Raw genomic sequence first — 24,336 nt, 5'->3', positions numbered from 1 at the left:
ATGTTTAATTAAACTAATAAATACATCAGCATTCAGATGTCTGGGGTCATTAATTTTATTAGTATTTATTTATTTATTTATTGTGTTTCTGACTTTTGGCTCACCGAGACTGCATTCATTTAATCAAAAACACAGTAAAAACAGTGATATTGTGAAACGTTACTACAGTTTAAGATAACTTTTCTATTTTGATATATTTTAAAATGCAGGGTTTTTTCTCTGACAGTAAAACTAAGTTTTCAGCATTCATTCAGCAAATCATTCTTATATGCTGTTTTACCGCTTAAGAAAGATTTCATATTATTATCAATACTGAAAACAGTTGTGCTGCATTTTTTAACATTTCTGTGATGAATAAAAAGTCCATGTATTTCTTAAAAAAAAATAAAAAATTCTACTGAACCCAATATGTGTGTCTTCCATCAGATAAGAAGTCGTTTTTGTGGACTAAAAATAATGGTATTTTGGTTAACTTTAGATAATTAATATGACATGATAAAATACTGACTAAATTCAGAGTGTATTTATGTCTGAAAAAAAAAAAAAAAAAAAATTGTGTAAAACTCAACGCTAGTTGCCAGAGAAGCTCGGTTCTAGTGCTCAGATTGCAACTCTATCCTTGCTTCTCTTGGCTGTGGATGAAAAGAGGCTTTAAAATAGAGCTGGGCAGTCTGGGGAGAGATTAGAGCAAATGACAGCTATGACGAGAGCAGTGGCCGCAACACCAGACAGACGCCCCGGGTCGACTTCTTAGAAGACCCAGTTCCACCCAACCACTCACACAGACCTGAGCCACCGAGCTGAGAAAAATCCTTTAATTTTCTCTCCAGCCATCTGACAAATTGGAGGGAGATGGTTAAACTGCTATTTTAATTGACAAGAAACACGATCCACTGCACAATATGCCTTTTCACTCCCCCTCGTCCTCTCCTCGCCACATAAATGACAATGTGTCATTGGTCAAAGAGCTGACTTGCCATGCCTCACTGCAAACCACTGCTGGCGCTTGTTTTAATTTTGTATTTCTGGAATCTTTCAATAACTTGCATATTTCAAGCCATACAATTAAAGAAGACATATCTTTGGGGACAATTCTGCAGACTGCTTCACGTTTCCGGATATGGTCTGATTTCGCTGGCATTTTCTCCATGTCCACCCAGAATGATGCACCCATAATAGATACTCATTCCGAATCACTCAATGAAATTTAAGCTACCATCGGTCATACAGTAGGACAAAGGCTGAATTTTTAGCACTCTCTGGGGAATGGTTTGGGTTTGGAAGCATTTGTAAGTTTAAGAGCACTAAGAGAACCATGTATTTTCCTAAACCCATGCAACATTTAGCCTTTTTGCTATTTTTTTTTTTTTACTTTAAACAGATCAAAGCATGTGCTCTAACCACTTTAGCTATGTTTGGTTGTTTGATATCGAAAATTGTTTTTATTGTTATTTATTACAATAGTCTTTGGTCTTTTTGGGTGCAAAAGTTCGGGATGAGTAAGATTTAACAAAAATACTGTATGAGTAAGATTTAACATAAATAATTATAAATAAAAATACAATTATGAAAAACCTTTTCCAATTCCAAACAGTAATATTGTGAAATATTATTACAATTTTGAATAACTGTTTTCTATTTTATTATACTTTAAAATCCTGTGATGGCAAAGCTTTTCCATTTCCTTCAAAAATCATTATAAAATGCTGATTTAGTGCACAATAAATATTCTTATTCTTATCACTGTTGAAAACAGATGTTGCTTTTTTAATTATTGATTCTTATTAATGCAATAAATTATTATTGCAGTAATGAATACTTGCTAAATAAAAAAATATATATGTTTCTTTACAAAAAGGTGGTCAATTCTACAAAAGTCTAGTAAGAAAATACTAAATCTGTCTGCACTTAAAGAATGGTGGTTGAACAGAAAAGCATACATGCAATCATGCATCACACCTAAGAAACCAAAAAAAAAAAAAGAAGGACTATTCAGAGTGCACTGCAAAAGTCTTTAAGGCATGTGCATTTATCTTCTCATGACAATTAAGGGAACAAATCAAGCTGGCCACTTCTGGGCCCAGCCTTTGTTTGAAGTCACCGCGCTCCACGCTTCACAGAAACAGTAGGGCAGCGTTTGCAGCCGGGAGCACGTCGTCAGACTGAGTCCTGTAGGCAATAGTCCAGAGATTAGCGCTCGATTCCTGGCCAGCTAGACGCGCTCAATTCCCACAGGGATGCGGCCTCTCTCGCTCCATAATAAAACAAGGGCAGACCTGTCAACACTGAAGATATTTTCTGGAAAGATAAGCAGAAGCTTCTGTCTTGCTCTCCTGTTTTGAATGCATGCCCGTACTTTTTCTGGAAGTGTTTCCAAAAGTCTACAGTGAGGGGAAAGATTATTTGATCCCCTGCTGATTTCGTATGTTTGCCCACTGACAAAGAAATCAGTCTATAATATTAGTGGTAGGTTTATTTGAACAGTGAGAGAAAGAATAACAAAAAATAAAAATAAATAAAAAATTCCAGAAAACCGCATTTCAAAAAAGTTCTAAATTGATTTGCATTTTAATGAGTGAAATAAGTATTTGACCCCTTCGCAAAACATGACTTAGTACTTGGTGGCAAAACCCTTGTTGCAATCACTGAGGTCAGACGTTTCTTGTAGTTGGCCACCAGGTTTGCACACATCTCAGGAGGAATTCTGTCCCACTCCTCTTTGCAGATCCTCTCCAGGTCATTAAGGTTTCGAGGCTGACATTTGGCAACTCAAAGTTTTAGCTCCCTCCACAGATTTTCTATGGGATTAAGGTCTGGAGACTGGCTAGGCCACTCCAGGACCTTAATGTGCTTCTTCTTGAGCCACTCCTTTGTTGCCTTGGCTGTGTGTTTTGAGTCATTGTCATGCTGGAATACCCATCCACGACCCATTTTCAATGCCCTGGCTGAGGGAAGGAGGTTCTCACCCAAGATTTGATGTTACATGGCCCCGTTCATCGTACCTTCGATGCGTTGAAGTTGTCCTGTCCCCTTAGCAGAAAAACACCCCCAAAGCATAACGTTTCCACCTCCATGTTTGATGGTGGGGATGGTGTTCTTGGGGTCATAGGGATCATCCCTCCTCCTCTAAACACGGTGAGTTGAGTTGATGCCAAAGAGCTCGATTTTGGTCTCATCTGACCACAACACTTTCACACTGTTCTCCTCTGAATGATTCAGATGTTCATTGGCAAACTTCAGTCGGGCCTGTACACATGCTTTCTTGAGCAGGGGGACATTGCGGGCACTGCAGGATTTCAGTCCTTCACGGCGTATTGTGTTACCAATTGTTTTCTTGGTGACTATGGTCCAAGCTGCCTTGAGATCATTGACAAAATCCTCCTGTGCTGTTCTGGGCTGATTCCTCACCGTTCTCATTATCATTGAAACTCCTTGAGGTGAGATCTTGTATGGAGCCCCAGACCGAGGGAGATTGACAGTTATTTTGTGTTTCTTCCATTGTGAATAATCGGACCAGCTGTTGTCACCTTCTCAAGAAGGTGCTTGGCGATGGTCTTTAGCCCATTCCAGCCTTGTGGAGGTCTACAATCTTGTCCCTGACATCCTTGGACAGCTCTTTGGTCTTGGCCATGGTGGAGAGTTTGGAATCTGATCGATTGATTGCTTCTGTGGACAGGTGTCTTTTATACAGGTAAAAAAAAAACTTAAGAAAGTGTTCCTAACCTCAGCTCGTTATAAAAGACACCTGGTAGCCAGAAATCTTGCTGACTGATAGGGGATTAAATACTTATTTCACTCATTAAAATGCTAATCAATTTATAACTTTTTTTAAATGGATTTTTTTGGATTTTTGTTGTTGTTGTTATTCTGTCTCTCACTGTTATAATAAACCTACCGTTAAAATTATAGCCTGATGATTTCTTTGTCAGTGGGCAAACGTACAAAATCAGCAGGGGATCAAATAATTTTTTTTCCTCCCTGTATTTATTTTCCCTTTCTTGCACCCGTTTTTTTGGTTTTCCTCTTTTCAGCAATCATAAATCAAAGCACATAATGCCTCAAACAAATAATGTTCCTGGAGTCTGTAGTCGATATCGTAAGGCCGTGATGTCATTCAGTATGGGGGGAAACAGACTCGGCTCTGCATACAGTGGGGGAGGTCATTAGTAACTGTGGGATTTAGGACCTGTCTGTCTGAACAATAAACACACTTACAGTATGACCTACACCGAGAGAAGAAATTCCATTTTGAATGGTGGGAATCTCATGAAGAGAGTAGAAAAAGCACAAGGCCATTTAAGATTTAACATAATACACTGTCGTACCTACATTTGAAAAGCACTTAAAGGGATGAAACCTGACTTTCTTTCCTCTGCAGAACACAAAAAAAATAATATAAAGATATTTTTTGTTATGAAAGACTGGAACACTGACTTTAGTTGTAAGGACAAGAAACAGACATTTTTCAAAATATGTTCTTTTGTGTTCTGCAGAAGTCATACAGATTTTAAAAAATGACACGAGGGAGAGTAAATGATGACTGAAGTTTCATTTTTGGAGGAACTAACCCTTTAATAGCTTTTCCAGTGTAGGTACGGTGGGTAACTAACTCACTGTGTGACCCACAGGATGGTGATGTCATTGAGTTGTGACGCCAACAGAAGGAGTCTGGGATCACTAGTAATCTCTACGAGTAATCAAAGCCTCTCACCAAGTTAAAGTGTCATAGGGTTACAGGCAGACACTGATGGTGAGTGATGGGAACCTGTGCAGTCTGTCTCGACATATCCAGCACAGCCGCAGACACGCTGCTCTCCCGTCAACCCTGCCGTTGTTTTCAATTACACTGTTATTGGACTATTTGTCAGGCTTTGAATGGGACAAGCCAAATCGGTTAGAGCTTGTTGCTGTAAGGAAACAATCATATGGTCTTAATTTCCCCTTTTAGCATCGCCTCGCCATAGCCTGCACATTATAATCGGTCGCAGCCAACATTTCACACGATGCAAGGCCAGAGAGAGAGAGAGAGAGAGTGAGACGGATGGAGGGAGGAAAGCTGGGAGGGGTGATTTGTTATCTGAGTTCCAGAATGGTGCGTCAATGCCTTTCACCCTGGCAAGTGAGGGATGCTGGGTATGTAGATGCCTCTGTAAGGCAAGAGATCAGTAAATCAACTCAAGCTGAGTGTTGCTCTTGTAAGAATGGCAGTAGGACTCTCAAAAGGAAGATGGACCGGCAGATTGACTTCAGCTTTGAGACAGCCAGAGAAAGGCTGTTTTGAGCAGTTCCTTTTATAGTCTCCAGAGCCCAGAGGAGGTTTCTGACACCTAGACTGAGAATGTTTTTCCCAGGTTCCCTAGAGAGACGGTCTCTGCTTTTCGTTCTCTTTTTTTCCATGCTAAAGGATCATTAAGCATGTTTTTCACACAGTACAATGCCTCTATCCAATTCATTCATCAACTTCTGTAAGGTGTCTTTTCCCCATTTATCTTCCTCAGTCCAAATATAACACTTATCCTTTTCACTCATAACTCTCATTGTAAATATAGTGAGAGACTTTGATAAATATGGCTTCAGTTCTTGGAATATTTGAGTGGTAGTTCTCTGTAGTCAACAAAAAGACAGAATGAGAGACTAGTATTTGTGTGTATATATGCCTTATTGTGAAAGCTGGTGTGTTTATGTATGTATGTGGGTTTGAGTTTGTATAATTTAAGAGGTGCGTGTGTGGCAGGCTGTGGCTTGGAGCTGGAATTTGGGCAGCAAGGGTATAGTCAGTCCCTGTCTGGAGGCTATGTTAATCCTGTTTTCTTTAAGGAATGAATCAGAGAAAAGAACCCAAGGAAGAACGTGACTTCTAAGAGCTTTAAGCTGGGTTCTGCTCACGCTGAAGCCAACACAGCTGATTTCACACAGACATACCAGGGCACCGTGCCCACCAATAGCGCTGAAAAGCCAGGCTGTACACCGTTTTCATTTAAATTCTTGAATTTGAATGGAAGTGGCAAACTTTTTGAAATTAAGGAAATTGAATTAAAATTAAATGCAGTTTAAATACATTTTAGCTAGAAAAGGAAGGTTTGTGAAGATAAAATTAGAACCAAAAACGTATTTGAGATCAGCATGAAATAAAAATCCACATTTTGTTTTTTAAATGCATGATATTGTTCTTACTGTGCATGATTCATTCTTACAGTGAAAATGACAGAAGTAGAATTTATTTTTTTCCATATTGTAGCATCTGAGTGAAAGTAGTGACGTATGACCGACTTCTCCATCCATTAAATCCACTTAAACCCACCCCTTTTACAATTAACTGCAATCTTGCATTCAGATCTGCCTCCATCCAATCAACAACCAACTGACAAAACCAAGTACCCACCCTACATTTCTTTTCTTTTTCTGTTTTACAAGGATGTATGTAACATTCTGGAAAAAAGCATCTGTTGCTACTTCCATTATATCACAACTTTAAAGAAAATTAAAAGGTCTTGTGTGCAGGTTTTATATATTATTTCTTTCCAGTTTAACTTTCAACTCAACTAGCTGTGTTGGGTGTGAGCAATTCAAATTCAAACTCAAACTCAAGAACTGAAAGGGAGCTAAATCTTCAAATCTCAGTTGTATCTAACCCTGCTGGAGAGTAGCAAGCATGGGACAAGGAATTCAGACAGAATAACACACCCGCAAACATACACACACACACACACATAGACTCTTACTATGCAGGGCAGGGCTGTGTGTTGCACAGGTGAGAGCCCACCACAGGTCTGGTCTCAGGATTGCAGAGTGAAGAGTTGACCTGCGTGTTCTGATCCTGCAAACAAATGGCTTTCGTCGAGACCCGACCTGAGAGAGAATTAGACAGAGAGATAGTGAGCATAAACACAACTGCTTTCTTTGGACATTTCACAGAGATCCATCCCTCTGACCCGACCTAACATACACCTTTATCATGGGATAAACTAATGCATCCTCTGAGCAATCTTTTGAAAAGGAAAGCTTGGAGCACACTGTCCGTGAATAGTCTTTCTGGGGATTATGGGAGCTCAGGATGAATGGCAGTACTGTAGCATGGCTTCTGTTGTGGCAAACAAAGCTGGGCCTCTGTCAGTGTGAGAGGCCAGGAGGGGCGGCCCAGAGGTCTGCTCTAAAGAAAAGCATGAATGAAACTGTGTGAGAGCGCAGATAGAGATCTGTGCTCTGGGCATGTTATAGTGCTGTCTGTCTGCCACCAACACTCAGACAACTGACTGTGAATGGAGGAGCCACTACCACAGAGATGAGCCAATGTGATTCAGAGGTCTGGAGGAAGGAGGGATGCACTTTTCTTTTTTTTTTACTCTGCTCACAAAGGTGCATTTGATGGACCCGGACAAACACACATACATACACCTTGCCTACCTCACCGACACACAACCACAGAAACTCTGCTCTCTCACACTTGAGTCAACAAAATAAACATTTACCGTACATACAGCATCCACTCACCCCCAGCACAAGGCGCAGAGCAGTCAGAGCGAACCACGGACCAGGTGTAGTTGTGCTTCTCCGGATGTGGTAGAGTGTATTCCCATGATATACCAGGATTTTTACCCTGAAGAAGAATCTGTGGAGGAGAAGAGATGGACATGGGTTAGTAAAATCAATCAAGCAACAGGTTTCTGGTTATCCAAGTATACGCTACTGGTCAAAAGTTTGGAGAAACTAAATGTAATGTTTGGATTCTGCAATGATGCATTAAATTCATGAAACAAATTAAACTCATTTATAATTTTCCAAAAGATTTCTATTTCAAACAAAGGCCATTCTTCAAACATAAAAGAATCCTTAAAAACACAAACACAGTCTATGATGCATTACCATTTTTTTCAACATTGATAATAATTACACAAAAGAAATATTTTTGAGCACCAAATCATCACCAAGGATCATGTGACACTGAAGACTGGAATAATGAAGCTGAAAATTCATCTTTAGTATTACTATTTCTACTTTTATTTTTGATCGAATAAAAGCAGCCACGGTGAATATAAGTAACTTCTTTACAAAAACATGAAAAAAAAAAAACATTACTAACCCCATACTTTTGAACACCTCTGTGTTTCAGAGCACACAATAATGAAGACACTTGTAGTCCGATTAAGATACATACATGCTGGAGAATGTCAAACTGCAATCACATTTTCTAGAGCCATTAGTCTGAATATGCAAAAACAGGACTGCTATGATTTCAGTTGTTTAAAAACTCAAATTATTGCTTTAGTGAGACTGAAATTGAACTGTTAAAGTGATTATCTTGTTAATGTTCTCATATTCCAGCAAGGCAAATGGAGCCAGAGTGTCTGCTGCTCTTTTGTGGCTGTAGTTCCACTGGGACTGAGAGATGACACCACAGTGCTCCTAGTGACCCTGATTTAAAGAGATGCTTGAATTAGACTGTCTATGTCTTTGAACTGAAGCTTGTCAGCTTGGAAAATGGCACAAGTGGACCAAACTGTGGGTTGGGTGAATCTGAATATTTTCATATAGTGGTATACTGTGAGACTTTATTTCCCAGCAAGTTTTACATTAATGTTTATGTTTCAGTAGGCCTGTATGCTATAGTTTTGAAGCTGTTCCTGGAGAAGATCTTATAGTCATTCATGTGAGACTAGACCACAGAGGAAGTTCAGCCAGTTCCTCACTAAATCCGTGCCCAAGGCCACTGAGGACAGCCTGAGGAAAACTCTAATGGAGTGGAAATGTTCTCCGACAAGAAGAGGACCTTTGTTTTTACTCAGACTTTGCCACATGGGGATTTTCCTCAGGCTATTTGTAATAAAAATGCAATGACACCAAATTCACTGGAACTGGTAAACCACCAAACTATATGTAGAAAGTATAAACAAAGCAGCTAAACAAGGATCGAATCTTAAAAGGTCCCATGTTGTCAAAACTGACATTTTCTGGCTTTTTCATGATAATTGAAATCTAGGGGCTATGTAACTACCATATAAGTTTCAAAACAGTCAGTTTACAGTCAAATGCACACAGCCTGCATAAAGTAGCTGTGCCTTTTCAAGAGCCATTGTGACTTCTATAAAAATGTGACGTCAGAACTACTCAGTCACCGCCTTCAGTCACCACCCCAAGCACTGCCCACTGTCCCACCAGACAACATCACATCCATACAAAATGTTGTGAAAACGCTGTTCAGTCGATGGATGTCAGGAAAACTACATCATTGCACAAGCTTCCGAACAACATTAATGTAAGAGACCAGTGGCTAATGTTAATTTATTCGTAAATACAACAGCAATTTAGTTCGAACTAAACCTGTCTGCACATTTTCCAAGTGACTGCTTCATCAGTCAGACACAGTTCAATGCCAGTTTTTCAAAGAAGCTACTCATCAAAGATGCTGCAGTCCCTACATTGTTGGGTCCAACCTCAAATCCGCAACCCGTACGTAAACTTCACACATATTTTATGTTATATTGAGGAGCCAGCATAATCTAAGATTATAGTTTGTAAACGGTTATGCAACGTTAACGTGATGCTAACGTCAACTTACTGTATCAGTAGGAAAGCAATAGTTACGTAGCTTACTGCATTCAGTGTTTGAAAAAAAATGAGAAATAAAAACATTAATAACCATTGTGAAACGTCCTGTTGTAAGCACTTTTGAGGAGGTGGTTGGTTGTCTCTTGTCGTCGCCGATTCGGGGTCTGAGTTCGGCTCAAACATGTAAGGCCGGACAACATTTCCATTAGCAGTGACCATCATTACCAGTGTTTCTGTTTACCTTGTGAGTATCACCAAGCCACAGCAGGCTACAACATACATGACTCTAGTTATCTGTGGTTGGCCTTGTTGTGTGTCACTCAGAAAACAACAAGCCAATCAGAAGAGAGACTCATGAATATTAATTAGACATGCCAAAATCAGCCTGTTCTTTGCAGAGCACCTGAGAGAGGAGCTGTTAAAGTATATTGAGATGGTTTTTGGTACTTATACCACAAATATATATTCTTAAGGACATCAAAACCTAAAATAAAACTCCAGAAAGGTGTAAAATATGTGACCTTTTAAGGGTCACGGAAGAATTGCAGCAATGTTTACACGAGCAATCAGCAATTGCAAGGCAGCCCAAATTTCTCTTAAGTAAGAGTATGAACTTAAGCAGTGGATTAGGCAGATGCCACCCATCCTCTAATTACTATGGATTTACCTTCAGTTAATGTTTTGAACAGGAAGTATGTGGCGGGCTGCTGCTGATGTGGAAAGATTATTGTTAAGTCAGTCACAATAAACACAATAAAAGAGTCTCAATGCTCTGTCAGATTTTTGGGTTATCTAAAACCAACCAAAGTCTTTACTAGCCACACTTGGGTTGAGTTTAGTGTCATGGCTATGTTTGACATTGCAGATGAAGAGGTATGAATACATGTGAATTCATGTTGCATGTTCAATGAGATGCAGGTGAATGTTGAGAGTGAACCACTAACTGAATGTACCTCAAGTAAGTCCAGACCTGTAGAGGAGGAAATAATCTATCAACAGAACAGCAGAAGACATTGTGCGAATCAAACAAAGGAGGTATTTGAAGGATGGAGGAAAACAAGTATACTGAAACACAGTGGCAAGTTAGTAAACTTTTTAACATACTGTATCTTGGCTCAATCTCCCACTGAGCATCCAGGCTGAATCTATTGCCCTGGAAGCAGTCCATAAGACCCTGCATGCTAGCTTGTTCAAAACCGGTCCAGATTTACAGTTGGCACTCAACACAAAGCAGCTATTCCAGAATCAGGCTCAGGAGGAGGTCTCTGATCCATCTGTGATCCGGCTAGCCATCTGACTATGGATACAACACATGGGGAAACTCTACCTCTTCTGATCCAGTGTCAAGACCCACAAGAGTCCATTGCACCATGTCTGTGCTCTGATATAGGAAGTCTAGAGTTTCACTCTTAACGTATGTGACAAGAATCACAATTTTGAACATTTGAACATGCAAAACATCCTTCCCCATCCAAATACTGTAAAAGCAAGTTTTCTGAGGCTTCCCTGCATCTTCTTTTGTCTTATGTTGCAATGAAAGCTCAATCTCATGAGCTTCTTGCTCTAGACGCCCCCTCTTTCACCCTAGTCATTCTGAATAATGATGGAAAATCTGAGGTAATTACTAAACTCTGTTGAACAGGACTACTAGGACAGGTTCATTATCAAGCACTCTCAGTATAGGGTTACTACACAAAAATCCAACTGTGTCCTGGCTAGAAGCATAGCAGTTCCTATGGTCAAGAAGAAACGCATGAATGGAAGATACCACACCTAAATCACATCCTGTATCACTCTGGACTGGTATGACCCTCTTAAGACATGCCACAAGAAAGCCAATACTTCAATAAATCCTAAAAAGTGTTTAAATCAGAAGCACGTCAAGTTTGAAGGGAACTGCTCTGTTATGTCTCGTTTAGTGCCTCTCAATCCACATTGCTGAGCCGATTACAAGCTCTGGATCCATGTCAACATTTACATTCACATTTCTCTAAATGCATTTTCCTAAGCATTCAGTAAGGGTCTTGAAGCTGATACTTATCCATTTTCCATAGTAGGTTAAACTGAGAGATCCAGCCAAGCATAATTGACCAGCTGCTTCCCTCAAATCGTGACCCCAAGCCTCTCTGATCTATTGAGTTCAATTGCAGAAATCTTAATCTTTTAATCTCTCTCTACCCTCCTCTTCTTTTTGAAATTACAGAGCATACTTAGAGAGATTAATGCCAACTCATCTGCAAATCAGGCCTCTGCTGCCACCACCCACCCTCGGGAAAACGTAATGAAGAGAGGGCATGTGGGTTGAAGGGGAATGCTGCATGCAGGTAAAGCACAGGTTGAGTGCGGGGCAGATCAAAGGCCAGTAAATAAGATCAAAATGAAAGAGTATTAAATGAAGCATGCCTAACTTTTGTACAATTTACACAATAGTATCAAGGCCCAATGGATTTTTAACAGCTTGAGGTGTTGGTAACAAAAGAAAACTGGAAGTATTATATAATGGATCTGCATTTGTTTTAACTGCTAAGTGAAGTCATTAAAATATGCCATCACGTTAATCTTTCTTAGAGTTCAAATGATTCATTTAATCTTTACAATGACATTTTGATTGGTTACAATAAAGATTTTGGCAGCATAAATATTGAATTGTTTGGTGCTACAGCATTATTCTTCATTTTAACTTAATGTTTTCTAGATTTTGACATAACATAGACATAAAATCTACTTGAAATCTTGACTTAATTTCTCTTAAGCTAAAGGTAAAATCTAAATAAATCTTAAAAGCTTGACATTATCACAAGATCCTATTAATTTCGCCTTACCTCAACATATGCAAAGCTGTTTCCCTTTATATCCTACCGTAATATATAAATAATGTTGCATCATGGATGAGCAAATTCTCTTTCAAAGAGCACACGTAACATTACATATCAATGTCGATAAAAGGTTTAAATCTGAAATCGAATGAGCTCTCTTATCCACACTTCAGATTTGTGCTGATACATTATATGAAGCGTTCTTACTACGACTTAACCTCGAAGGTCATCTGAACCCATACCCATCACCCTTCATGTAAGCTGTGCCCTGCCCATTAGGAAGAACACACAGTGCAGCGAGTTCAAAGCTTAGTGCCATTCACATTGTCGCAACACTTGATCTGGAATCTCTACATACTGAAGATGAAAGTCACATTGACCACGTCGGCTCTGGCCTGCAATTAATCCCAAACAGAGGCGTTAGTCTGCCCGTTCAACTCATTTGTGTGCCTTCTCTTCTGTCTCTCTCTCTATCTTTCCCTCATTTGTTTCTCATCTCTCTCACTCACACACTGTCCCTCAGCCTTGTTTTCATCTGACTGAATGGCCACGGTACTCTTGCCAAGACCCTGTCATGGCTAATTCGCTAACAGGTGTCAGGACGGACGGGGATGGGGGTGACTCACTTCAAAGAGCAGGGTCTCATTAGTTGGGCCTGCGGCGTACAAGGTCTCAGGCCGGTTGAAAGAGCGTTGATAGTTGAACGTAGTGCCTGCAAACTGGAACCTGCCAGGCCAGTCCACCGTCCAGTCCCCCGTCAGGTAGTAGGTACCACGTTTCAGACTACGAACAGCCAGGTAGCTGGTGGAGATCTCCATCTCCTGCACCCTGATGCTCCTCGCTCCAGCGGGAACCATCACAACTGGATAATATTCTGAAAAGATGGGAAAAAAAGGGAAAATAGGTTTGCTCACATCTGCTCACTTTTGCAGTTTCTGCATTTTTAAAGGCCAGAGGGAACAGGAATCTTTGAGCTGATGCATTATCACTTCCATCAGTCGGAGGAGAGCCATTAGGTGCCAGACTTGCAAGAGCTCCTGCTGTGTAAGTGCTCTAAAAATGCATTGCAGTTTTCTGTTAAGTCTGAGGAGAGGAGCTCTAAAGTGACAGATTTTTTTTTCTTTTTTCGTTTCTTTCAGTCTCTATGATCTCTCATTATATTTTATTAAAGGGCACTAGTTCTCAGACTTTTTTAATCAAATCAGAAGAATAAAATACACCTATATACAGTACCAGTTTGTGAAAGATTCAAAACTTTGGGGTCAGTAAGATTTTATTAATAATTCTTAATTAAGAAAGGATGCATTAAATTGATCAAAAGTGACCTTAAAGGCACTTATGTTACAAGGTTTCTATTTGATCAAAGAAAAAAATGTGCCATGGTTTTCATTAAAATATTAACCAGCACAACTGTTTTCAACACTGATAAAAATAAGAATCACCCCGGGTCAGAACCACTGTTTTAGGCATTTTTCTATTATTTTATAATGATTTACTCCTTGTTTCTTTCTCTTGAAACCTGTTATTCTCTTCAAAATATTGATTTGTCAGAGAAGGTCAGAAGGTATGAAAGAAACATGCTCTGCAGGAGCCTAACCGTTGGCTCTGTGCTGGAGGGTGTACTGGCCACTGTAGAACTTGCAGGTGGAGTTGTCTCCTTTACACACTCCACAGGCATCCAAAGCGGCCTTTGATCCCAACACCTGGTCACAGCCCACCGGCTACACAGGAAAAGTTATTAAAACAACATTTTTTAACTGACACACACAGTTAGTCCCACTAGGCCTGATGAACATAACAAAATGCTTAAATGTCAATCAATTGATCCCCGAAATATGACCATCTCAGAATCATCCCCTCCACACATACCTCGCATATCCCATCAATGCACACGCCTCCTTTGTAGTCAGAGCAAGATGTCCCATCTTTGACTTTGCTGGACATAGCGAAGAAAAAATCAAAGTCCTCAGCAATGCAGTACAGCTTACAGATGTCCTCTTCTAGATAGGAGATGAATGGGGTCATTAGATCTTATAGCTTCAGAGTGATTTTATGTTAGATCTTCTGAGGCTGTGTACTAGTACCCTCAGCATGCTGCTATGAAGTCTCATGCATGAGGACATATGGAGCGATAATCCTGTGAACATTTTTCAGACAAAATGCAAGTGGACTTTTATGTAAAATGGAAAACAATTCTTTGAAAAGCATGCAAAAACCCCACAAACCCACATTATCAATGATTCCCATACATTACATTTCAGTTTGAGCTGATAAAATAAAATAAAATTATTTTTTTTATTAAATTAAATTAAATGTGACTTTATTTTAACCTTTTGTCTGAGAGTCATCAATATGTAAAAGACAGAACTTTGCTGTCTGTCATGCATCATTTATTTTTAGCAGACACAATGCAGATGTTTATTACTGTCTAGTGCTAATTACTGGGCATGTTTAAGCTGTGTGTGGTTGGCTGTGAAGCAACTGGAAGGCTCACCATGCTGTAGAGAACATAGCCACAGAACACATGTTGCACTAAAATTTAAAACTCTGTTACAAATGGGCCCATAAAGCTGGAATGCAAAAGAGGTGACTATATCCAACTCTCCTACCGAGAGAAAAATATGGAGCTATCAGAGATGCATCTGCATCCTCACACAAATCAGGGCTCATTCAATACAACAGCTCAGTATGAACTGTGAGATTTCTTTCTCTCTTTTTTAAGAAACATATTAGATCATAATTATTGTGCTTTTACTTCAAAGGAAAACAAATGATACTGTTACAGACTGACAGGTCTAGCTGAATAGAAAACTAAAAAGTAAACCTAACAATAAAAGCTGAATAATGCCCTTAAAAGTGGAGAGGAGGGTAAGAAAAACTTAACAACAGGACATGTCAGTGGTTAATCCAATTTATACTACGGGGCTATTGAATGCTTGAATCTGATTGGCTGACGAACATTCTGAGGTGTGCAATTACTTTCTGGGAAACACACGGCAAATGTAGTTCCAGGCAGCTCTCTCGACCGCATTACAGTTCCATATCACTTCGCATAGTAAAACTGTAATACGGAAATTACAGGACTAACAAAAACAACAACATGACACACGATTTTCCGAAGGTAAATACACATGACATTTCTCACTAGCGAGGTAATAACAGCAATGTTTAGAGATGCTGCTGCACACCGAGTGACGCACAGAGGTACCCTAATTCATACTAGCTCTCTCTCTTCCTCTGTGCGTCTCTGTCTCTCTCACTCTCTTTCTAATAACTTCATTAATAACTGCATTAGAATGCCATCAATGGCTCAAGCCTCCATTACCAGCTTTAAAATGATGTTTTGGAACTAGCAAAAGAGGCGTTGGATGAGTTGTGGAAGAAATAATCCTACTCACAATAGCGATTTAAGTACAAAAACCGGACGAATCCCTTTAAATATATCATCTGATCGATGTCTTAAGGTGTGGTAACCATAGTATAAGTGAAATAATTTGCTTATACTATGGTGTCCGCTTCATATCGTGGCCGCATCACCACCTCAGGTGTACATTATTTGTTCTGATTTTTCTATTTTCTAATAATTCAACGGCCCATCGTCAATTATTCCTTACTTGATCTGACTCCAAAATCCCAGTCAAACTGGGTTTAGTGCTTCCTAATGTAATGGAGGCCAGCTAGTAAGAGCTGTACAGGTAAAATCTCACTCCCCTGATCTCAAGAGGCACATTAGCAACTGACGCTAGAGACTGCAGTCTTTATCGTCTTTGTTAGCGCATCCACCTCCCATACCAGAAACGCTGGTTTAAATCACACTCTAAGCAAGAGCGGGGAGTAGAACCAGTGGGGTTACACTAACTCCTGTACTAGCCACTAAAAAAAAAAAAAAAAACCTACTGATTAGAGCATGGAGCTCCATTCACTTCACTGGTCATTCTCATTAGTTTTCAAAAATCTGACAGGACTTGCTCTCCTTTCCCTTTTTCATTCCTAGTCCGCTAACACATAAGAAAGCCCAAATACACAAACAGGGTCCTATTCAGGTCCAAACCTGCCTACAGGGTTGATCAGTGCACTGCACTCACAGAACGAGTGGATACATGTTTCCAGTCCAAATCCATGCACAGCTTAGACAACACACATTAGGGGATATGAATTGCTTGGGTGGAATATATTTGTCCTGTGTAACATTCTCAATACATATTGTCAGAAACTAATGAGAATGATTACTATTTAAAAACAGCTGTTCTTGCTGACTCAGATAACAGAGGGTATTAAAAACTAAGCAGGTAAAGTCTGAGATGAATGTGTTTTAGAGGTTTATTGTTAGTTATGTCAGAAAAGGTTACATGTAGGCTACCGTTTACAGTTTTGAGGGTCAGTAAGTTTATTATTTTTATTTTTTTTTCAATGATGCATCAAATTGATGAAAGTGATAATGCAGGTTTTACACTGGTTTTACACAATTTTAAATTGTTAAACTATTTCAGATAAATGCTGTTCTGTTCATAAATGAATCATGAACAAAAATGACACACCAAAACAACAGTTTTCAACATTAATTATAAAAAAACAAAATACACAGTGGAGTTATGGCTACTGAAACTGACATGTTAAAACATTAATATAAAGTCACATAAGACTGGAGTAAAAGCTGCTATTTAAAATGTAATACTTAACAATATTATTGTATTTTTAATTAAATAAATGTGAAAGAGACTTTTTTCAAAAATGTTTAAAAAATCTTATGAAAGCTGACTGAATTCATACATCTATAATACATTCCTTTTTGAAAAAAAAAAAAAAAGTGTGAGTCTCGCTCGTCCAGTAAATGAAGACGCATGGGGATTTGGAACCCACAGCAGAGGTTTACTGTGCTCTCTTCCAGCTGTTAATGAGACATTTGCTTTTGTTCGTAATGAATGCATTAAGGCCCAAATATCTCCCATACCTTCCACTTTGGTGTATGGCTTCCATTTGTAGTACCATCCCCTGAAGGGTTTGCTGTTGTACTCGGTGCACTGCTGAGCTCTGAAGTCCACTCCATTGGGCTGGCATGGCTTGGTGTTACACAGCTGGTGCAGTCGACTGGGGCCTTGGCAGAACTTGCCGTTGTGCTGTGGCTTGGGTGAAACAACCAGCAATTAGCACAAGCGAACATGGAAGCAAGGAGAGAGAGAGAGAAGAAGAGAAGAAACAGATGTGCCTCAGCAAGCGTTCAACACACGAGTGGAATGACAGCCATTCGGTATTTTTTGGAAGAGGGGCTGGTGATATGCATTTCATATGATGTGCATTAGCATCTGCACTAAGGGAATGTCTTTGTGCGTTATCGGTGATGTGTCTGACTGAATCACATCCCAACTGACAGCTGTAAAAGATATAAAGTGTTTGGGATACAATTCCATTCATGACTTGGACTCGCCTGTGTTTTCAACAGCTATGATTTTTGAATAATAAACTTCTATGAGAGCAAGAGAACACGCAGCTGTACTGATGTACTTTACACATTGTGTTATCTGAGTCGACTTACTTGCAGCCAAATAGGAAACCTGGTTGAAAAAGGGTTTGTTTTGGATGGCCAATACCATGTTTTCTTAACTAGTCCACCAACAAGCTGACCTTGATAAACAGTGATTTTCTGGCTGATCTAGCAAAAAAAAAAAAAAAAAAAAAAAAAAAAAAACACCAAACTAACATAAACCAGCTTGGAAAAACATGGAAATTCATTAACTCATCTTTACTTCTCTAAAACCTGTAATGGCCACTTGCAAGCAAGGCTGGATATCATAAAAGGTCAACCCTGAAGCTCTGGACAATGTGCTCAAAGTGTCACCCTGTCTTGCTGAGGCAGCTTGAGGCTGGAGAAGAGCAGTAGCCTCCTCCCAATGCTACAGGAATGCCTCCAAGTGCCACATGAAGCAGACAGTCACCATCTTTCCTGAGGGAAAAGAGGTCCAGCACTCCTCCAGCAACTGAGGCTGTGATAGCGGAGGCATGCTTGCGGCATGGCTGCATGTTTTAAAGTGGAAGACTCTTGGGTACCTTTTTGTAGCCTAACCTCAAAGCAAAGGACTGTGCCATGGGCCTGTCAATGTGTGTGTGTGTGTGTGTGTGTGTGTGTGTGTGTGTGTGTGTGTGTGTGTGTGTGTGTGTGTGTGTGTGTGTGTGTGCCTGTGCATGTTCCTTTAGTCTCTGGCCTTTAGCTTTTTATTGCATGTTCACACTTGAGGTTAGGAAACTGCTCAAAGAGAGGACAGATGAGCCTTTCAAGCACTTCTAAAAATCACTCATCATCTTTATTCATGTACAGTGAAAGCATAGGGAAAACACACACAGTGAAATAAATGAATGACTTTTCTTCTGAAAAATGATAACATAGTTGCATTGTCTAGAACAGCCATTTTCAAACTGTGGGTCTTGACCCTGCAGAGTGGAAATAAATGGGTCACTAGAATGGTGGTGCATTCAGATGAATGCATACATACAGTGCGACCAATCGAACAAATGATTCTAAAGAGCTGATTATTTTAATGAATTGTTTATAAAGAACTCAATTTTGAATCAATTTGATGAATTGATTCTATTGATTTAACTACTGAATCGACATATGACTCACTTGCTGAACAGTAAATTCCACACTGTAAAAAATAAGTGTAATTTTAACTGTACAATTTTGTAAAAACGCTACAAAAAAAGTGTTAATAAGTTAACAGTAAGTTCCTGTACTATATACAGGGAAAAACTGTAAAAGATCTAACCAGACATTTCATGTAATTTTACAGTAAAATGCTGTTAATTTTACAGTTTTTAGAAGTAAAAAAAGAACATATCATTGTATAATTTACAGTCAAAAACTGTAAACTGATATTCCCAGAATTCCCTGTGTGACGCTCCACATTTGAAACTATTTTGTTTAAATAATCATGTTTTTTAATAGTTTTTTGTTATCAGTTATGTACATTTGGGCTTCATGTTACATCTTCTGTTGTTTAATGTAAGTTTATTGAATTGTTTAAGTATCGTGTGTCACCATGATGGTGTTTTGTGTTTGCATGAATGACTCTGTGCACCTTCTATATATTAATATAAACTTACTTGTGATGAGCTTTGATTCTTCATGTGGCTTTCTCTTTTACCACCTGCATTATTATGGTGGTTGTCAGTATGTTAAAGGTACAAAACAGATTTTAATAGCAGTGTGCGTTGTTGAATTTACTGGTTTACATTAAAATTTTCTGTGTTTGTAAATAACAGTTTTATACTGTAAAATGTACAGTTTTTGGCCGTAATTGTGTTTACAGTTTTTCTGTATTTTTTACAAAAGTATTCTGGCAACCACAGCTGCCAAAATTATTTTGTAAAAACTACAGACTTTTTTTTACAGTGCAGTCTTTTTGAAGTTCAGCACATTTTTACATTTTATTTTACAACATAAAATACCTTAGTAATACCCCAATTTTTTAAGCTTTTACATGTCTTGAAATAAGGTTGTAGCTAGCAAGTGGCTAAATAGGACTACAGAGGTTGTCACGTAGAACAGGTAAACTCATCTACTCACTAGGGTGCTTTTACAGCCTCATTGTGTTTATACTCAGCTCCTGTCAAACTATGCTAACTAAAACATTCCGGCTTGTAAATTTTAAGTAAAGATCAAAAGATTGGTTGGAAACTTGCGGGTGACTTTGAAGTTGTGTAACAGTGGAGTAGTTTGTTTATAGCCTATTTTAATCCATAAAAGCTGTGTTAATTTGTGAAGATTATCTTCACCAAAACATGTAAGAATCATACATTTTTGTAGATCACAACAAGGGGGTGGGGGTCTCATAAAAGATTACACTTTTCTAGGTGCATCCTGGCGTGAAAAAGTCTGGAAACCCTTGATTTGGGTGTGTATAAACATGTTGCATTAGGAAATTATGCATCACTTTTCAGGAGAAGCCAGAGAGATCAATGACAGTCTAACAGTGCTGTCAGGCGGCTGTTTGTGCACGTCTGCTTTTGTTTTTGGAACAGGTTTTCAGGCTGATCCTATTAGAGCTCCAGCGACAGTATACTATGGGCCCATATGGTAGAGCAGTTACAAAAATGCACAGAGCAGAGAGAGAGATTGAAAGGGGGGGGTCAAGTGCATGTTTTCTGATTAGACGTTGAAATAACAGTGCCCAAATCAATTTTGTGTTACATGCTAAACTTCACACAAGAGTTGTTAGCAAAAGGGAACATTATAAAGACTCTTACAAGTCTTTGTAGCATAATTTTCCAACTGGGGAATGTTAAATCTCAGAACAGCAGTATAAGTGCAAACTTCAGAGGAAAAAGGGTGACCCTGTCTTTCTGCTTGCCTGAATCTCTCCAAAACTCCCCACATAAACCCACATCCTTCTCTACCCCACTCTCTCAATACATCTCCCATCTCTAAGACCTCCTTTTTTAATCAAACCCTCATTATGCCCACACTGCTAGCCATTAGATATCCACTTTAAAGTCAAGTCATTAAAACAGAGCCCTCTACATATAAATAAACAATACCAAACAATGATGCAATGAAATTTAATCGTTTGTTTGTGAGGGCCTTTCCGAAGTCCTGAGGGTGATTGCACATGCATTTTACTCTTTCAACTTTGCCCTCTGGTAATGGTGCATTAATGCTACCCATACTCTGTTAGTTAACACTGTATCCTGTATGGTAAACAAACATCAAAAAGGCAATCCCATCAACAACCATTTCTACTACGCTGTTGCCAAGAGATGTATTTCTCAAACACTCATATCAAAGACCCATGAACCTGTACATCTGGCAGCTGAGTATGGATAAAGTCATGGGAGCACATTTATCAGATCATATTTATTGATAAATGTTATTTGAGTGAGATGACATCTCATGCCTCTGGCTTCAACAGCTGTCTCCTGAGGACCTTATACTGAAGTGAAGAGTATGGGAATTCCCCTTCAACTTCACCGCCACAAAACAGAATACATACCAACATCTATTCCGCTGCAGGTGCTGTCTGAGAGCCGCAAGGGAAGATTGTCCATCAAAATGCCTCTTTTAAAACATTTCCGAGTAAAATGATATGGATAATATGTTCTGGTCAACATGATCTCTTCTTTTCATGCAGAATGGAGACAAGATGGTTTCATGGTTTGCACTTAAGCAGCTCAGTGAGAAGAGAAGTCAGTTACAATGATCACAGCACACTTGACTGCAGTGTGAAAAGCAGCGATATTGTCTTATTTTTACTAAACCATTAGGGGGTGACACTGATAGAGAAAATGGAGGCTAATACCTCCCCAAAAATCAGATTATAGTGCAAATTCTGCCTTAAAAGCAAGCCCAGCTAAGCCTCTCTCTGTGGATCAGATGCTATTGAACTAATATCAACAAAATCAGGACAAAAAAAAAAAGAAAACATTAAAGCACTCACACTGAAAACACTTTATTGTCTTGCAATAGAGTGGGAAATGCCTGCTCTTTTCTAGCAACATGCTTCCGAAAAAGCAATCATATTGTAGCATCTGTCCAAATGTGCATCTATGTAAGGATCTTTAAATCAACCTTATCTTTAAATCGAGCTAAACACTTTGTATGAGATCACAATGGATAATATAGGTCATATGTGCCCAATTTAATGTTTCATTTGAACCCAATTTAACAAACACACAATGATTATTTCCTGGGTATTTCCAGGGCATTAATGTAATTCTCCACTTCAACTCACGTCACTTTGAATAGTTTCTTCTTTTCTTTCTTTCTTTACTGAAACTGATCATGTCAGACATGTTGGTCTTGCTCAGGCATTATAAGTATTTCCTATTCCAAAACAAATATGTTGAGATGCTCTAGACAGCCAAATGTTGATGAAGCACAATTGCATGTTCCATCGGCTTGACCAAACCACATGTAGAGCCATCTGTGGTCTATAGAACCCCAATCTCAAATAAAACTGTCTCCACATACAGAGAGGAAGCACCTGAACCTAAACGAACAAAAACTCCACAGACACTCAAATCTTAAACAATTCTGCTGGTAACACTTTATTTTGGGTCCCTAACCTAGTTGCTTATTAGCATGCATATTATTAGAATATTAGCCATTTATTAGTACTAATTAAGCACATATTACTGCCTTATTCTACATGACCTTATTCTACATCCCTAATCCTACCCAATACCTAAACTTAACAACTAACTTACTAACTATTAATGAGCAGCAAATTAGGAATTTATTGAGGGAAAAGTTGTAGTTAATAGTGAATAAGTGTTCCCTATTCTGATGTGTTACCATCCTGCTTTATATTATATACCTTAAATACAATGTCAAAGTCACTTTGGATACAAGCATCTGGCAAATGCACACACGTAAATATTTATTTATTGTTTGTTTGTTTTCAAATGACTTTCTATTTATTCTTTCTAGAGCTAGAATGATTATGAGCTGCAATTATCTGAGTACTCTGTAGATATACTCTAAAACAGTGAACCATAATATACCAAGATACACTTAATCCAAGATTACCCGGTGTGTCAAAGTTCATTTCAGGGGTAATCTAGGAGTGGCAGCAGGTCAGTTGTGTCAGTATATTTGCATGACTGACCTTCATCTCTTGAGTTTTTGGTTACCTGGGGCTGTTGCAGGATCGTTCTCGGTACATGACCCCTCCACCACAGGTGCGTGAACAGTCAGACCACTCGGACCAGCCAGACCACTGTCCATGCACTGCTCTAGGGCCATGATCACCAAATTTGACACACTGTCCTCTCCGGCACCACTACATTATGGAAAAATAAAAAATAAAGAATCTTGAACACTGATCAGCAATTTATGAATGTCTGTTTCTGCATTAGTTTTTTTAATTTTTTGTATTTTTTTTTCATACTGTGACTTTATATCTTGTAATTACAACCTTATATCTCACAATGTTATTATTATATCTCACAGTCTTGCGATTACTATTTCTCACAATAATTTATATTATTTCACAACTCCAACTTTATATATATCCATTTGTATAAATAAGTTTGGCTTTAGTTCTTGCGTTAGTCTTATCTTATATGTCATAATTATCTCTTTGTTTTATTCTCACAGAAATGTGTTTACATTTAAAACAGCCACCAAAATCAGTGTTTGTGTGGTAGACAAGGAGATCCCTGTTGAAAAAACAGTATATGCTGGTTTGGTATGTTTTGAAGCATGGCAGCTGGTTTTAGCCGGTTTATGCTGATCCTTAGTTGGTCATGAGCTGATTTAGGCTGGTCCTGAGCTGGTTATGAGCTGGTCCTGGGCAGGTGCTATAGTTGCATAGGACCAGCTTAGGGCCAGCACATGACCAGCTTAAACCAGCTCATGACCAACTAAGGAACAGCTTAAACCAGCTCAAACCAGCTGCCATGCTTCAAAACACTACCTAACCAGCATATGCCTTTTTTTTCGACAGGGATAGCAAACTAATATCAGGCAAACTGATTTTTTCCATGTCAAAGAGAAGACACGGTATGAGAGGGAAAGTGAGGAAAAGGAGAAAGTGTTTCTGTGAAGCTCTTGAGCCTGCTGGTTTGGGATGGGGCCCAGAGTTACACCTGGACAGCAGGACTCTGCCTAGCCAAGCCACACAGTCCCACACATCAGCACCTCTCATCCCAATCAACCAGTGGAAAGGACCAACTGTCCTTATGGAACATTTACACAAAGTAGAAAACAATACCGCAGGTGTACATGAAGAAAAGATGGCGAGAGAGACTGGTCAGTTCATGTTCTTCCTTAACGGTGGTTCAGTGAGTTCAGGGTGAACAGATAAGCACCCACTCACCATGTCTGGTCCGCAGATGGTGCCCTCAGCAGCAGGCATGAATTTCGTCTCACACCGGTGTCCTGTTCTGTGGCACCACAATGATTTACAGATGTCCTGGTGGGCATGAACACACAGAGAGCACAGTCAAAAATGAGCCTACACCCGCTGGGAACCCTTCAACC

At 39.2% G+C, this 24,336-nt stretch overlaps 1 protein-coding gene across 1 annotated transcript in view; it reads right to left on the bottom strand.

Annotated features, from left to right (window-relative positions):
- Nucleotides 1-24,336, bottom strand: part of LOC109092824 (A disintegrin and metalloproteinase with thrombospondin motifs 18-like) — a 58,478-nt gene that overhangs the window by 9,747 nt on the left and 24,395 nt on the right. Inside the window, exons 11-19 of the mRNA XM_042728114.1 lie at nt 24,173-24,268; nt 22,986-23,134; nt 22,865; nt 17,314-17,485; nt 14,232-14,362; nt 13,960-14,083; nt 12,989-13,236; nt 7,492-7,609; nt 6,723-6,849 (exon numbers count right to left, since the gene is read on the bottom strand). Of these exons, the coding sequence (XP_042584048.1) occupies nt 6,723-6,849; nt 7,492-7,609; nt 12,989-13,236; nt 13,960-14,083; nt 14,232-14,362; nt 17,314-17,485; nt 22,865; nt 22,986-23,134; nt 24,173-24,268 (1,166 nt within the window). The remainder of the gene's footprint in view (nt 1-6,722; nt 6,850-7,491; nt 7,610-12,988; nt 13,237-13,959; nt 14,084-14,231; nt 14,363-17,313; nt 17,486-22,864; nt 22,866-22,985; nt 23,135-24,172; nt 24,269-24,336) is intronic.

This window comes from Cyprinus carpio, chromosome B7, assembly GCF_018340385.1.
Source record: "Cyprinus carpio isolate SPL01 chromosome B7, ASM1834038v1, whole genome shotgun sequence".
NCBI classification, from domain to species: domain Eukaryota; kingdom Metazoa; phylum Chordata; class Actinopteri; order Cypriniformes; family Cyprinidae; genus Cyprinus; species Cyprinus carpio.
Note: the sequence above shows the minus strand (reverse complement) of the source record. Positions and strands in the feature narration are given on the sequence as shown.